We start from the raw sequence: 15,573 nt of genomic DNA, 5'->3' as shown, positions 1-15,573 counted from the left end.
GCAGGAGAACCGCTTGAAACCAGGAGGTGGAGATTGCAGTGAGCAGATATCATGCCACTGCACTCCAGCCTGAGCAACAGTGAGACCCGCTCTAAAAATCTTGGCCTGTCTCTATTTCTTCTCTCTCTTTTTTGTTTCTTTTCATCCAGTAAGTCTTTTGGACTTTTTTTTTTTTTATCCCCAGACAGAGTCTCGCTCGGTCACCTAGGCTGGAGTTAAGTGGCACAATCTTGGCTCACTGCAACCTCCACTTCCAGGGTTCAAGCCATTCTCCTGCCTCAGGCTCCGGAGTAGTTGGGATTACAGGCGGGCACCACCATGGTCGGCTAATTTTTGTATTTTTTATTAGAGACGGGGTTTCACCGTGTTGCCCAACAAGCTCCTGCCCTCAAGTGATTTGCCCACCTCGGCCTATCAAAGTGCTGGTGGGATTACAGGCGTGGGCTGCCGCGCTTGGCCTGCACTCGTAGTGTGTCTGTTTCTTTCGTCTCTCCCTCTGCTTGTCTTTCAAGGAAAAGGAAACCTGGTCTCTCCAAGTCAGCCGATCTCTAGTAGACAAGAGGACCTCTGCACTGACCTGCAACAAGAACAGCTTGTCCTTAGTGGATAGTGGGTGAAGACTGGCTCTTGGGCCGAGTAATTGTAGCTGGCTTGAGGTCAGGAGAGAGTCAGACGCCCACAGAGTGTGATTGGCTGCTGAGAAGCTGTATGTTAATGAAGCCTATTGGCGCTTTGAAAAGTTTTTGGAAATTTACAAGCGAAAGTCGTGTTTAGGACTTTTGTGTTTACCTGGATCAATTATTAGCTAATATTTAACGTATAATATATCTGAAAAGGGCAAATAACGTAACCAAAAACCAAACAAAATGCACCATCATGTAAAGTGCGCGACCGCTATAGACCAAGCAGAGACAGCAGTCAGACCACCAAGCCTATACTCAGGGATTGTTTCTGTAGTTTGTTATGTTTGAAGTTATTTGAATGTGCAGAGCACTCAAAACCGCGGAGGTGCAGTTTTCTCTTGACCCTACAGCTGGCTCTGTGGAGTTGCTTTACTGTAGCCACTACTTGCCATTCTTCTCTTTCTCTGGGAGAATAAGGGAGAGGTTGTAGTCTGAATGGTTTATTTGTTGGTTGAGTGGCAGACAAAGCTTTTCAGGCAATTCTTCATTCTAGTATTTCTGTGTTTACGTTAATTATTACTTATTTTTTTCCTTTTCTGAGACGGAGTCTTTCTTTGTTGTCGTCTAAGGCTGGAATGCAGTTGACCGATTTCGGCTCACTGCTACCTCCATTTCCCAGGTTCAAGCCATTTTCCTGCCTTAGCTTTCCTGGTAGCTGGTACTACAGGCGCCAGCTACCACGTCTGCTTAATTTCTAATTTCTATATTTTTAGTAGAGACAGGGTTTCTCCAGGTTGGTCAGGTTGGTCTGGAATTCCTGACCTCAAGTATTCCACCCACCACGGCTTTCCAAAGTGCTGGGATTACAGGCTGAGCTACCGCATATGGCCAATTTTGTGTTGAGTTTTAATGAGGTGATTTGGTTGTCCAATAGCAGCCTGCATTTAGGTGTTGGGAATAGGATTTCTGTAGTGTTGCTCTCCACATAATGTCAATACCTATCTGACCTTCTACATTTCAAGCATTTGCCATGTTCTGCATTTTTGAGCAATGGAATTGGAGCCTACATTCTGAGTTACTTTGGAAAGCAGTGGTTTTAAATGTGCTTTTAATATTTTCTTGCCAGGTGTGGTGGTCCACGCCTGTAATCCCATCACCTTAGGAGGTGGAGGTGGGAGGTTCACTTGAGGCCAGGAGTTTGAGACCAGCCTGGGCAATGTAGCCAGACCCTAACTCTATTTTTAAAGTAGGCCAGCATGGTGGCGAGTGCCTGTAGTCCCAGCTACTCAAGAGGCTTCGGTGGGACGATGGCTTGAGTTCCTCGGAGTTCATGGCTGCAGTAAGCCCTAATGGCAACACTGCTCTGCAGCCTAGGCAATAGAATGAGATCCTGTCTGAAAAAAAAAGTTTTCTTAAACACGTAAAGATTTTTTTTTTTTTTTGAGACGGGAGTTTCGCTCTTGTTACCCAGGCTGGAGTGCAATGGCGCGATCTCGGCTCACCGCAACCTCCGCTTCCTGGGTTCAGGCAATTCTCCTGCCTCAGCCTCCTGAGTAGCTGGGATTACAGGCACGCGCCACCATGCCCAGCTAATTTTTTGTATTAGTAGAGACAGGGTTTCACCATGTTGACCGGGATGGTCTCGATCTCTTGACCTCATGATCCACCCGCCTCGGCCTCCCAAAGTGCTGGGATTACAGGCTTGAGCCACCACGCCCGGCAAAGATTTTTTTAGTAATCTTTTTTCTTAATCACTTAAAGATCTTTAGTAAAATGCAATTTAAAATTAGCCTTTTGGTGGTGTGCTGGTTTTCTTTTCTTTTTTTTTTTTTTTTTGTGACAAAGTCTCACTCTGTCACCCAGGCTAGAGTGCAGTGGCACAATCTCAGCTCACTATAACTTCCACCTCCTGGGTTAAAAGCTCAGTGCCACAGGTCTGCCCCCTCAACTTCAGATGCCAGTCAAAAGCAGTGTTGTAACCTATACTTCAACGGGTGTTCCGAAAACCCACTCCCCAGGTTTGATTAATTTGCTAGAGTGGTTCATAGAACTCAGGGAAACACTTTACTTATGTTTACCCATTTATTGTAAAAATATTAGAAAAGATACAGATGAACAGCCAGATGGAAGAGATGTCTAGAGCAAGGCATGTGGGAAAAGGCTTGGAAGTTCCATGCTCTCACTGGGTCACCCTCCAGGAACCTCTCCATGTTCAGCTATTCAGAAGCTTCCCAACCCAGTCCTTTTGGGTTTTTATGGAAACTTCATTATGTAGGCATGGTAGAGTAAGTCACTGGCCATTGGTAATCAATTTAACCTTCAGCCCCTCTCCCCTCTCCAAAGGTTGAGGGGTGAGGCTAAGAGTCCCAACCCTCTCATGCTTTGGTCTTTCCACTGACCTGGTGTCATCCTGATGCTATCTGGGTGATCATAGCCACTAGCCACAATCGGCACAAAAGATACTCATCATTCCAGAGGTTCAAAGAGTTTTAGATGCTCTATGTCAGGAAACAGGCACAAAGACCAAATAAATAAATAAATAAATAAATATATATATATATATGTATATGTATATATATATATGTGTGTATATATATATGTGTGTATATATATATGTATATAATTTTTTTTTTTTTTTGAGACAGTGTCTTGCTCTGTCACCCAGGCTGGAGCACAGTGGCACACTCACTGCAACCTCCACCCCCTGGCTTCAAGTGATTCTTGTGCCTCAGCCTGCCAAGTAGCTGGGATTACAGGTGCCCACCACCATGCCCAACTAATTTTTGTATTTTTAGTAGAGTTGGGGTTTCACCATGTTGGCCAGGCTAGTCTGAAACTCCTGACCTCAAGTGATCCACCCACTTCTGCCTCCCACAGTGCTGGGATTACAGGCAATTAGCCACCGTGTCCAGCTCCAAATACATATTTCACAATGTCACAGAGACAGTGGTATAGTGCATGGACTTTAGAACCAGACTGCTTTGTGACCTCTGGCAAATTGCTTGACCTCTTTCCACTTCTCCATCTACAAAACAGTGATGGATTAGGTGACTGACCCATCTGGAGGCCCTGGGGCTAATGAGGGTGGTATTAGGACTTCAATATTTGAATCCAGGTCTTTTAACTTTTTTGGTCAGTCTTTGTGCCATGTCATAGCTGCCTCTGGTCACTTCTTGTGGAACTATTTTTAGTTACCTTTATAGCAGCCACAACATATGTACATTGCTGGCCTAAAATAATTATGTGTTGAATGAATAAGTGTTATTTTTTATTAGGAAATCTCCAAAGGACATACTTGTTTAAGTTGTAGGGACAGAGGTTTTCACCTATTTTTCTTTCCCGCCACCTGTATCCCCTCAAGATTGTTGCTCAGTGCCTCCCCTAAGTGTTTTCTGATCCCTAGAGAAGCCCTTGGAGGGCCAGGCACAGTGGCTTACACCTGTCATCCCAGCACTTTGGGAGGCCTAGGCAGGCAGGTCACTTGAAGTCAGAAGTTTGAGACCAGCCTGGTCAACATGGTGAAACCCTGTCTCTATTCAAAATACAAAAATTAGCTGGGCATGTTGGTGGGCGCCTGTAATCCCGGCTACTTGGAAAGCTGAGTTGCATGCTATTAATCCCAGTTACTCAGGAGGCTGAGGCAGGAGAATCACTTGAAACTGGGAGGCAGAGGTTGCACTGAGCCAAGATCTTGCCACTGCACTCCAGCCTGGGCAACAGAGCGAGACTCCATCTTAAAAAAAAAAAAAAAGAGAGAGAGAGAACCCCTTGGAGTCCTTAGTTGATTTAATTTTTTGCCTCCTTGACTGTAATTTCTTCCTGTCAATAACTATGAATAGTTTGAGATTTGATAAGTTAGACTGTTACAGGTGTATCGATGACCCGTCTCTTGGGGTCATAGATGAATGATGGTTTATTACTCATAGCAACAGCAGTAGCAAGAATATTAGCATTTTTTCCTTTTCTTTTAACTTTTTTTTTTTTTTTTGAGACAGAGTTTTGCTCTGTCAACCCAGGCTGGAGTGCAATGGTACAATCTCAGCTCACTGCAACCTCCACCTCCTGGGTTCAAGCGATTCTCCTGCCTCAGCCTCCTGAGTAGCTGGGATTACAGGCGCCCTCCACCATGCCCAGCTAATTTTTGTAGTTTTAGTAGAGGCGGAGTTTTATCATGTTGGCCAGGATGGTCTCGAACTCCTGACCTCAGGTGATCTGCCTGCCTCAGCCTCCCAAAATGCTGGGATTACAGGCGTGAGCCACCGTGCCTGGCCGGAGATAATATTTTTATTATACTGGATGGTAAGTATGTATTCACTTTGCTCTGAATATAGATACTATCTGTCTTCCAAAGTTCACTATACAAATATCTTCAAACAGGTGCCCTGAACAGGTTAGTGCCTTGCCCTCATGACATGCGTAACTCTGAGAGATGCAAGCAGAATTGTCCTTTTGCTGGTTCTCTGCTGTTCTTCTCTACTCTTAGTCTGGCTTGTGTTGGGCAGGTAAGTGAACAAGGCACTGAAGGTAGGGGAGATACATTTGGCAGTTCCTACCCTGTGGTGTAGGAGAGACAGTCTGGTAGGGGACACAGATATACTGCAAATATAACACAGCAAGCCCTGAGCAGTAAGACATGTGAACCCCACTAGCACTGCTCTCACCAAGAACACTGTTTCTTCCTCTTTATTTTTTGAGATATGGTCTTACTCTGTTGCCCAGATTGGAGTGCAGTGGCATGATCTCAGCTCCCTGTAATGACTGCCTCTCAGGTTCAAGCAAAACTCCTGCCTCAGCCTCCCAAGTAGCTGGCATTACAGGCATGTGCCACCAAGCCTGGGTAATTTTTGTGTTTGTATTTTTAGTAGAGACAGGGTTTCACCGTGTTGGCCAGGCTGGTCTTGAACTCCTGGCCTCAAGTGAACTCCTGGCCTCAGCTTCCCAAAGTGCTAGGATTACAGGCCTGAGCGTCTTCTTACTAAATGTCTGAGGCTTTGATACTATTGACTGATCCTTCTTTTTGAAACTCTTAACCTTCCTTGTCACTGTGAGCCATTTCTTCCAGGTTTTTGTCTAATCTCTTGCCTACTTTTTGGCTTTGCCTCCTTTTTTTTGTTGTTTTTTTTTTTTTGGCAACGGAGTCTTACTCCGTTGCCCAGGCTGGAGTATAGTGGTGCAATCTTGGCTCCCTGCAACCTCCACCTCCCAGGTTGAAGCAATTCTCCTGTCTAAGCTGTCTGGAGTAGCTGTTACTATAGGCGTGCACCACCATGCCCAGCTAATTTTTGTGCTTTTAGTAGAGGGGATTTCACCACTTTGGCCAGGCTGGTCTTGAACTCCTGACCTCGTGATCCACCTGCCTTGGCTTCCCAAAGTGCTGGGATTACAGGCGTGAGCCACCATGTCTGACCTTAAAAGTTAGACTTTTAATAAGGGTCTTGCAAGATTGGATGTCTGGTATAATTTATTTCCTAGCATACAAGTCCCTCTCCCAGTTCCTCATTGGTTGTAACTATGAGGTTATAATCTTCCCTGATGTCACCTGAGTTTCATTATCACCCTTATAAGGTTATGCCCTGTCCCCTTCCTTAAGTTTCAATTTCCCATTTTTCCCTTTTATGGGCTGACCCGTCCTCTACATTCTGTTCGCTTATTGTGACCTTCTAGGTGCATGAGCTGTGTGGTTAGTTACATTTGCAGGCTGGCTGCCAGTACTTAGATTTATTATTCCTTGAAAATGGGCCATTTAAAATATTTTCTCACATAAGTATATAGAGAAGTTTTGTCTCTACCTCAAGAAATGGGAAGCTACCAAAGCTTAAACGAGAGGAATATATTGTCCTGCTTGGTTAAACACAGCAATGGCCGGGTGTGGTGGCTCACACCTGTAATCCCAACATTTTGGAAAGCTGATGTTGGAGGATCGCTCGAGCCCAGGAGTTAAAGGCCAGACTGGGAGACAGAGCGAGACCCAGTCCCAAAAAATAAACACAGCAATGCCGTGCAGAATAAAACCTCCCTGGTTTTAGGGGAAGAAATCTAAAATATTTACATGTCTGGAATTTTGATCACAGGATAAAATTTAATAGGATGTGCTATGCAGATATCACACTCTTTGGCTTTGAATTGTCGCTTTCACATTCTCGCTTTAGTTTTTCCTCAAGGGATTCCCGGCTTCGAATCATCAGCCCCAACCGGGGTGTGTCCCTGAGATTTTCTGGCGCTCCGGCGCGCTTTATAGTCGTCAGTGTTACGTGTAGAGAAAGTGGGGCAGGGTTAGGAAGTAACTGGCGAGTGATTGGCTGTTTTGCTACCATATGTTAATTAGCATGAGTGCCTAAGGTATTTTCGAAATTTTGAGCTTATTTTAAAGGCTTTGTCGAACTTTGGTAATAGAAAAATGGTTTTTACAAAAACATATGTCAGTATTATCCAGGGACAGTGATTACAGAAAACTCACCATCACCATAATGTGTGTGAGTTTCTTCCACGTCGGGAAGGCCCGCAAACCCAAGTTAAGACTATACTTTCAGGGATTATTTCTATAGTCTGTTACTAGAGAAGATTCTCTGAATGTGTAGCGCACCGGAAACCACGAGGAAGAGGTACAGTGTTCTCTCTTGAGCGTGAACTTGACCCTTGGTGTTGCATTACTTGTAACTATCGTTGGGCGTTGATGATCGTTCTTCTCTTTCTTTATGGGAGAGTAAGAGAGAGAGAACGCAGTCTGAGTGGTTTCCGTCCTTGTTTCTGTATTAAAGGTAGTTTTGTTGTGCTTAGTAAATAGTTTTTACTACATGAATATTTTGTGTGTTTTTGTGTTTTTTTATTTTGAAAGAATAGGGAATATATGTTATTTGAAAAGTAGATTGCTTTTGGGTTTAGGTTTGAATGCGGCGTGAGTTATTTAAACTCACAGTATCCTGCTCTTAAGTAGTACTGTTCTGGTTTGGTCTCTCGAGTAGTTTGGGGTTACCTTAAATAGTGTTGTCCTGGTTTGGTCTTCCGAGTAATTGGGATTACAGGTACGCTACCGCATTCTACTACTTTTCAAAAATTTGGTAGCGAGATGGTTTTGCCACGTTGATTAGGGTGGTCTTGAGCTCCTGGTTTTAGGTAATTCATCTGCCTTGGCTTCTCAAAATTCTGGGATTATAGGTGTGAGCCACAGCGCTTGACCAGGTTTGAGGAGTTATAATTCTTATATGTCTTGGTGGTTTTTGGTGTTCTGGAGGACTAATTTCTTCTTGGTAGGAAAGGCATGTTTGACATCTACTTACCTTTTTCCTTTTTTTCTACCTGGTTTTGGTTGTTGCTCCTTTGGCTTTTTGTTTGTTTCCAGTCTCTTTTAATTATTCACGGCATCATTGTTTGATTGTACTGGAAATTGGTCTGTTTTGCGTGTTTTGTTTTCCCTTGTTGAATTGATCTTTATACTTTATTTTTTAGGTAAGGATATGTATTCCAGTGAGCTCTTTTTATGTTACGGCTTTTCTCCCAACACACAAAGTATCATTAGTCTTTCATTCTTTCCCATGACTGAGAACATTTTAATCCATGTTATAATATACCAAAGTATGGTGAAATAAATGCTTCAATGCAACTTTCTGTAAATATTTTTGATAAATAAACACAGGTTGCCTTCCAGTGTATCTATGTGCAACTAATGAAGGTCTTTAAAAAAAATTTTTTTTTTAAAGCTCACAGCAATATATGAAAGTACGCTATAAAGACATTTAATTTCGTCCCCTCTCCCCACCCAGTTCCATCTCAGGAAAATTACTGATATTTGCATTGATTCTGGTATTTCCTTTGCAGGAATTTATGTTGATGCAGTTAACTCCCAGGGGCAAACACCACTTTTTGTTGCAGCATTATTGGGCCTTATGAAATTAGTTGATGTTCTGGTGGATTATGGATCAGATCCAAATCAGTAAGTACAATAAATTGGTGTCTAGAAAATAGGGGTTGTGCTGTTAAAGATGAGTTGGGGTGTTTAGAAACTAATTTGAAAAACATTAAAAGAAAATAACCTTTGTTAATTTATATCAATGATATATAGTTGTATACATATGTTAAAACATAATTTTAACTGCTAGTAAAATTTTTCTAAGCAGTTATACTGGACTCAATGAAATGTGATTGAGATTAGTCATTAATATGTTACTTAGTCATTAATAGCACTGTTTGCGTATTTCCACTCCAGATTGTAATTTGTATTATGTACTGTACTCACTTAGGCAGTTTGACATCTCCACAACCAAGTTAGTTCTTCACCAATTAAATATACTTGGCATAATTTTGTCAGAAAGGGTGACTTTTGGGCTGGGTGTGGTTGCCCATGCCTGTAATCCCAACACTTTGGGAGGCCAAGGGGGGCGGATCACTTGAGGTCAGGAGTTCGAGACTAGCCTGACCAACATGGTGAAACCCCGTCTCTACTAAAAATACAAAAAATTAGCCGGGTGTGGTGGTGCATGCCTGTAATCCCAGCTACTTGGGAGGCTGAGACAGGAGAATTGCTTGAACCCAGGAGGTGGAAGTTGCAGTGAGCTGAGATGGTGCCATTGCACTCCAGCCTGGGCAACAAGAGTGATACTCTGTCTCAAAAATAAAAATAAAAAAAAAAGAGTGACTTTTGCCTGACTCTTATTGCTGTAAAAGAATTAGAGTTTAATTATTGGTCTAAATTTTGATATGGAACAGCAACACAATGTAATGAATCAGTGACAGGTGAACAGCTGCTTTTTTTCTTTTCTTTGCTTTTTGTTTTTTTTTTGAGACAGGGTCCTCAGAGCCCAAAATCATTGATGCTGCTTTGTGGGCATGCAGACGGTTAAATGATTTTGCTAGTACAGTTCGCATCCTAGAGGCTGTTAAGGACAAAGCAGGACCTCATAAAGAAATCTACCCCTATGTCATCCAGAAACTCAGACCAACTTTAAATGAACTGGGAATCTCCACTCCAGAGGAACTGGGCCTTGAGAAAGTGTAAACCCCATGGATGGGCTTCCCAAGGATTTACTGATATTGCTACTTGAATGTAAACAGTCACCTGGAAATACTGATGATAACATATTACCTTATTTGAATAAATTTTCCTTTATTGGGTACCAAGCCATGTAACGGTAACCTGTACTTTAATAAAAGGGAAATGAGTTTGAACTAAAAAAAAAAAAAAGACGGGGTCCTACTCGGCCCAGGCTGGAGTGCAGTGGCATGATCTCAGCTCACTACAGCCTCTGCCACCCGGGTTCAAGCAATTCTCCTGCCTCAGCCTCTGGAGCAGCTGGGATTACAAGTGTGTGTCACCATGCCTGGCTAATTTTTTGTATTTTTAGTAGAGACAGTGATTCCCCATGTTGGCCAGGCTGGTCTCGAACTCCTGGCCTCTAGTGATCCATCCACCTTGGCCTCCCAAAGTGGTGGGATTACAGGTGTGAGCCTCTGGGCTCCCGGTCGGCCGGCACGTCTGCCGGGGACTCTTGGCCAGCAAGAGGGTTCCAACCTGAATAGGGGAGTGTGCTGGAAGAAAAGAGAGAAAGCATAGAGAGGTCCGGAGGGTCAAGTAAGCTTTTGCTTAAGTGACAAATTTATTTTTGCACACAGTTAGTATATATATCTTTGTCCTACTTCATTTGCAGGAACAGACACCAATATCTCATACATCAAAGGGAACAGAAAGTCCTGGGATACAAGCTTAGGCAGCAGATAACACAATAGTAAAATCAGGTACATAATCCGATACAATCAAGTCATCCAGACAGGTCTCATTATCAGGTTGGGGAAAGCTAAAGTTAAAAAGTTAACTATCTATGCAGGGCACCAGAGAGGCAGTAAGCCTGTTAACTGTGCAAACAGCAGTGAAGGCTAAAGTTAAAAAGTTAACTATCTATGCAGGGCACCAGAGAGGCAGTAAGCCTATTAACTGTGCAAACAGCAGTCACAAGAACAAGCACAGGACCCAGCAAATGGGTAGACAAAGTCATAAAAAGCAGAAACAGAAAATAAACACAATGTCTTCTCAGACCACATAGGTATCACCTTATCATCTAGCAAAGTTGCTTTTAGATATCCTTTGATCTCAGTTTAACTTTCCTCGATCTCGACTGCCTCCAACGAGAAACTGTGTCTGGGCTCAAGCTCACCATATGGCGAGGCCCAATTCCGAGGGGCCTCACATGGGAGCGAACCCCACATGAGCCACTGCACTTGGCCAAACATCTCTTTTTGTAAAGCATTTTGGCTTTTCCTAGGGCCTTCCCAAACACTAGCTTACTTGATACCTTCTTGACAGAGAAGGAAGGTGGGTGGTGGTTATTTTTTCAGTTCCCATTGAACAGAACCAGAAACTGGGGCTTTGCGATGGGGTTTCTCCATCTTGGTCAGGTTGGTCTCGAACTCCCAATCTCAGGTGATCCACCCACCTCAGCCTCCCAAAGAGCTGGGATTATAGGCGTGAGCCATCCCAACCAGCCTTTTTTTCTTTTTTTGAGATATTCTTGCTCTGTCACCCAGGCTGGAGTGCAGTGGCACAATCTTGGCTCACTGCAACCTCCGCCTCCCAGGTGCAAGTAATTATCCTGCCTCAGTCTCCCAAGTAGCAGAGATTACAGGTGCCCACCACCATGCCTGGCTAATTTTTGTATTTTTAGTAAAGTCGGGGTTTCACCATCTTGGCCAGGCTGGTTTCAAACTCCTGACCTCATGATCTGCCCACCTTGGCCTTCCAAAGTGCTGGGATTACAGGCGCAAGCCACTGCACCTGGCCTAAGTTTTGTATTTTTAGTAGAGACGGCATTTTACCATGTTGGCCAGGCTTGTTTCAAACTCCTGACCTCAGGTGATTCACCCACCTCGGCCTCCCAAAGTGCTGGGGTTACAGGCATGAGCCACCATGCCTGGCCTACATATTTTCTTTTTCTTTTCTTTCCCTTTTTTTTTTTTTTTTTTTTTGAGACAGAGTTTCGCTCTTGTTACCCAGGCTGGAGTGCAATGGTGCGATCTTGGCTCACCAGAACCTCCGCCTCCTGGGTTCAAGCAATTCTCCTGCCTCAGCCTCCTGAGTAGCTGGTACTACAGGTGTGTGCCACCATGCCCAGCTAATTTTTGTATTTTTAGTAGAAACGGGGTTTCACCATGTTGACCAGGATGGTCTCAATCTCTTGACCTCGTGATCCACCCGCCTTGGCCTCCCAAAGTGCTGGGATTATAGGCGTGAGTCACCATGCCCAGCCTATTTTCATTTAAGAATCTATCTATTCTGACGTGCAGCCAGGTTAGGAAACTAAGGCTATATATCATATTCTCACCATATCCTGGACACAATAAAGGCAGTCCCTTCATGCTTCAGATAGTTTATTGGCTTTGGTGAAATTTTTCTGATATAGATCCTTGACTGCTGCTGATGCCAAGGTTTTGTGGGCCTCTACCACAGGATGTTTTTTGGAGAGGGGGAGACATTCTTACCTGAGAGAGGTGGTGTCTTGTTAGGCTGTGCTTGACCAGCCTGATCTCAGGACACTGCAGATGTGAAGACATTGTTTTCAGGCAGCCAATATTACGATGCTGGGTAAAGAAAACTGGATTTGGAACCAGGTCCATGCCAGGGAATGAACCTCAGCTTTGCCATTTTATTTCCTCATCTGTAAATTGGGAAATGATATTTCCTTTAAGGGTTGAGGGAAGAAGGGAGCAAAAGGGATATTTGTGTGTGTAGAAAGTTCCTTTGGGCACCAGGCACGGTGGCTCACGCCTATAAACCCATCACATTGGTAGGCCAAGGCGAGTGGATCACCTGAGGTCAGGAGTTCGAGACCAGCCTGGCCAACATGGTGAAACCCCATCTTTACTAAAATTACAGAAATTAGCCGGGCATGGTGGTGGGAGTCTGAGGCAGGAGAATTGCTTGAACCCATGGAGCAGAGTTTGCAGTGAGCTGAGATCACGCCACTGTACTCCAGCCTGGGCAACAGAGCAAGACTCTGTCTCAAAAAAAAAAAAAAGAAAGAAAGAAAGGTCACAGACAGGGGCCTCACAAATTATGTTGTTATATCCCTCATTCCCCATTCTTTTAGAATGGGAGCCCTGTGTTGCACACTGAGCCTGGCTCTGTGGAATGCAGGAGCATTGCCATGGACACCCATTGTACCCATCTCCCTCCCCAGCCGCTGCTTTGATGGGAGCACCCCTGTCCATGCAGCAGCATTTTCAGGCAATCAGTGGATCCTCAGCAAACTGCTGGATGCCGGAGGTGACCTGCGACTCCACGATGAGAGGGGTCAAAACCCGCAGACTTGGGCCTTGACAGCAGGAAAGGAGCGTAGCACCCAGGTAAGGGGGGGCCCCACTTAGCATCCACACCCAGTAGAAGAGCACTGGGTTGGGAGTCAGGCTCCCAGTGGTCGGCACAGAGCGTGCAGTCGCCTTGGCATTGACACTGTACTCTCAGGCCTACATCTAAGCAGGTTAGCCAGCTGTGAAACTTCCAGCAAGTCTAGTGAACCTTTCTAGTCATCCATTCTGTGGGAAGGGCAAACAACTGTAATTTTGTCTGACCCATTTAATTAGCACTTACCATGACTCAGATGTTGTTCTAAATGTTTTTTATATATTAACTCGCTTAATCTTTACAACAACTTCTCAGGTAAGTACTATTATTGTCTTTATTTTATAGGTGGGGAAACTGAGGCCCACTGGCATTAAGTAACTTGGCTTGGCAGGTGTGATTTTTTTTTTTTTTTTGAGGGGGAAGGAGCCTCACTCTGTTGCCCTGGCTGGAGTGCCTGGAGTGCAGTGATGCGATCTTGGCTCACTGCAACCTCCGCCTCCTGGGTTCATGCCATTCTCCTGCCTCAGGCTCCTGAGTAGCTGGGATTACAGGCTTGCACCAACACACCCAGCTAACTTATATTTTTAGTAGAGATGGGGTTTCCCCATGTTGGCCGGGCTGGTCTTGAACTCCTGACTTGTGATCTGCCTACCTTGGCCCCCCAAAGTGCTGGGATTACAGGAGTGAGCCACCATGCCCAGCTGGTATGATGTGTTTTAATGAAGAAAAAATCACATAAATGTAAAACACAAGGGCAGGTATAGTGTAGGCCCCAGCTATTGGGCCTTGGACCAGCAATTTTGTTTCTCTTTGCATCAGTTTCCTCATCTGTTGAGGGAGGGAGTTGGAGGAAATTGTTGCCCCAAATTCTCTCCCTGAAAACATTCCAGAAATGTTTAGAAAATCACCTGGGCCCTTTCCTTTCAAGAGGTTTTTCTGTTGGGGGCTCTCTGCTCCTCGGACCATTTATCTTCACATCCAAGCTTCCATTCCACTGAAAAGTGTTGTGCCTGCATTGGGTGTCTCTGCGACATTTTGCAGATAGTGGAGTTCATGCAGCGCTGTGCCTCACACATGCAGGCCATCATCCAGGGCTTCTCTTATGACCTCCTAAAGAAGATAGACTCCCCGCAGCGGCTTGTCTACAGCCCGCCCTGGTTTGGGGGCCTTGTGCAGAGGTGAGTGCTGCCTTGAGCAGAGTGGGATGTTCTCCATCACCCAGCCTTCCTCGTGGGAGTCCTGCAGCATGGGCTGCCTTGGTTCCTCCACATCTGTGCCCTCTGGCATCCAGCCCAGAGGGGTGTGCTTGGAAAGAAAAGACTTGGCCTTGATGAAGGAAGACCAGAAGATCACCTTTGGCCCTCTCTCCTCTCTCTCCGAGAAGGTGTGAGAGAAATGAGTGTGGGCTCTGGTGGGAACCACGCTGTGGTTAGCAGAAAGGTTACATCTTAGGTCAGCAGAAAACCCTTTCCCAGCAAGGCACCTGGCTGGCTTTTTTGTCATCTCCTGAACTGTGGAAAGAGTGTTCATTTATTACGAAGGTTGCAAAAGACCTCAAGTGCTTAACTTACAGTTTCTTGGGCTATTTTCAGCTGATATAAGAGACTTGCTGCCAGCTAGGTGGGCAGCCCCATCCCTCTCCCATCACAGCTGCAGGAGGTGGGCCCTATGCTTCCCTCCATACTCAGGGCTAAGCTTGGCAGGGAGAAGTCATTTTAACTTCTCTGGGATTGGTTGACGTAGAGTTTGTATGTAGAGAATCCCTCCCGTTTTACTTTTCTCTGACGGCATGTCTTTCTGTAAACAGGGTAGCTGGGCTCACCACGCTCTTGCAGGCTTCCTTGTCCTGTCATTCATGCACTTTGAGTCCTGGTTTTCCTCTGATAATTTGATGCTGCTAGCTTCTCAGGCGAGATGAGTTAATGATTCCCAGTTACTCCTAACTGCTGTGCTGCCTGCCACTCTGGCCAGTTTTGGTTCTTTACTCTGCACCCAGAATGACCTTTTAAAAATGGGAATCAGGTGGCTGGGTGCAGTGGCTTACACCTGTAATCACTTTGGGAGACTGAGGCAGGTAGATCACCTGAGATGAGGAGTTTGAGACCAGCCTGGCCAACATGGTGAAACTACATCTCTACTAAAATTACAAAAATTAGCTAGGTGTGGTGGTGCGCACCTGTAATCCCAGCTACTCTGGAGGCTGAGGCAGGAGAATCGCTTGAACCCTGGAGGCAGAGTTTGCAGTGAGCTGAGATCGCGTCACTGCACTCCAGCCTGGGCTACAGAGCGAGACTCCATCTCCAAAAAAAAAATTAGCTGAGTGTGGTGGTGTGCATCTCATAGTCCCAGCTACTCAGGAGGCTAAGCTGAGAAGATCGCTTGAACCCGGGAGGTGGAGGTTGCAGCGAGCTGAGATTGTGCAACTGCACTCCAGACCGGGGGACAGAGTGAGATCCTATCTCAAAAAATAAAAATAAAATAAAATGATAAAAATAAAATAATGGAAATCAGGTTGTACCACTCTGCTAAAACCCTTTAAGGACCTTCCCCATGGCTGTTAGGATAAGCTCCCAAATCTCTTTTCTGGCCTTGGAGGCCCTGCCTCATCCAAGCCCTCCCACC

At 45.0% G+C, this 15,573-nt stretch overlaps 1 protein-coding gene, 1 non-coding gene and 1 pseudogene across 10 annotated transcripts in view; all 3 read left to right on the top strand.

Annotated features, from left to right (window-relative positions):
* Nucleotides 1–15,573, top strand: part of TEX14 (testis expressed 14, intercellular bridge forming factor) — a 93,436-nt gene that overhangs the window by 7,883 nt on the left and 69,980 nt on the right. For 6 of the 9 annotated variants that reach the window (XR_010343344.1, XM_064378409.1, XM_064378405.1 and 3 more), the window contains exons 2-4: nucleotides 8,439–8,553; nucleotides 12,788–12,953; nucleotides 13,993–14,129. Coding sequence is in view for 8 of the 9 variants with exons in the window: in XM_064378409.1 (XP_064234479.1) it covers nucleotides 8,439–8,553; nucleotides 12,788–12,953; nucleotides 13,993–14,129 (418 nt within the window). In the remaining variant the exon portion in view is untranslated. Of the gene's footprint in view, nucleotides 1–7,140; nucleotides 7,226–7,666; nucleotides 7,803–8,438; nucleotides 8,554–12,787; nucleotides 12,954–13,992; nucleotides 14,130–15,573 lie in introns of those variants that run through there. The other 3 variants (XM_064378406.1, XM_064378407.1, XM_064378408.1) reach the window with 3 other exon arrangements.
* On the top strand, nucleotides 929–1,123 carry LOC135275802 (small nucleolar RNA U3; annotated as a pseudogene).
* Nucleotides 7,138–7,356, top strand: LOC135275801 (small nucleolar RNA U3). Its single transcript, XR_010343380.1, has one exon. It is a non-coding gene; the product is annotated as a small nucleolar RNA U3 (small nucleolar RNA).

Source organism: Aotus nancymaae, unplaced genomic scaffold (assembly GCF_030222135.1).
Source record: "Aotus nancymaae isolate 86718 unplaced genomic scaffold, 86718_ANA_hifiasm-v0.15.2.pri h1tg000018l, whole genome shotgun sequence".
NCBI lineage: Eukaryota > Metazoa > Chordata > Mammalia > Primates > Aotidae > Aotus > Aotus nancymaae.
Note: the sequence above shows the minus strand (reverse complement) of the source record. Positions and strands in the feature narration are given on the sequence as shown.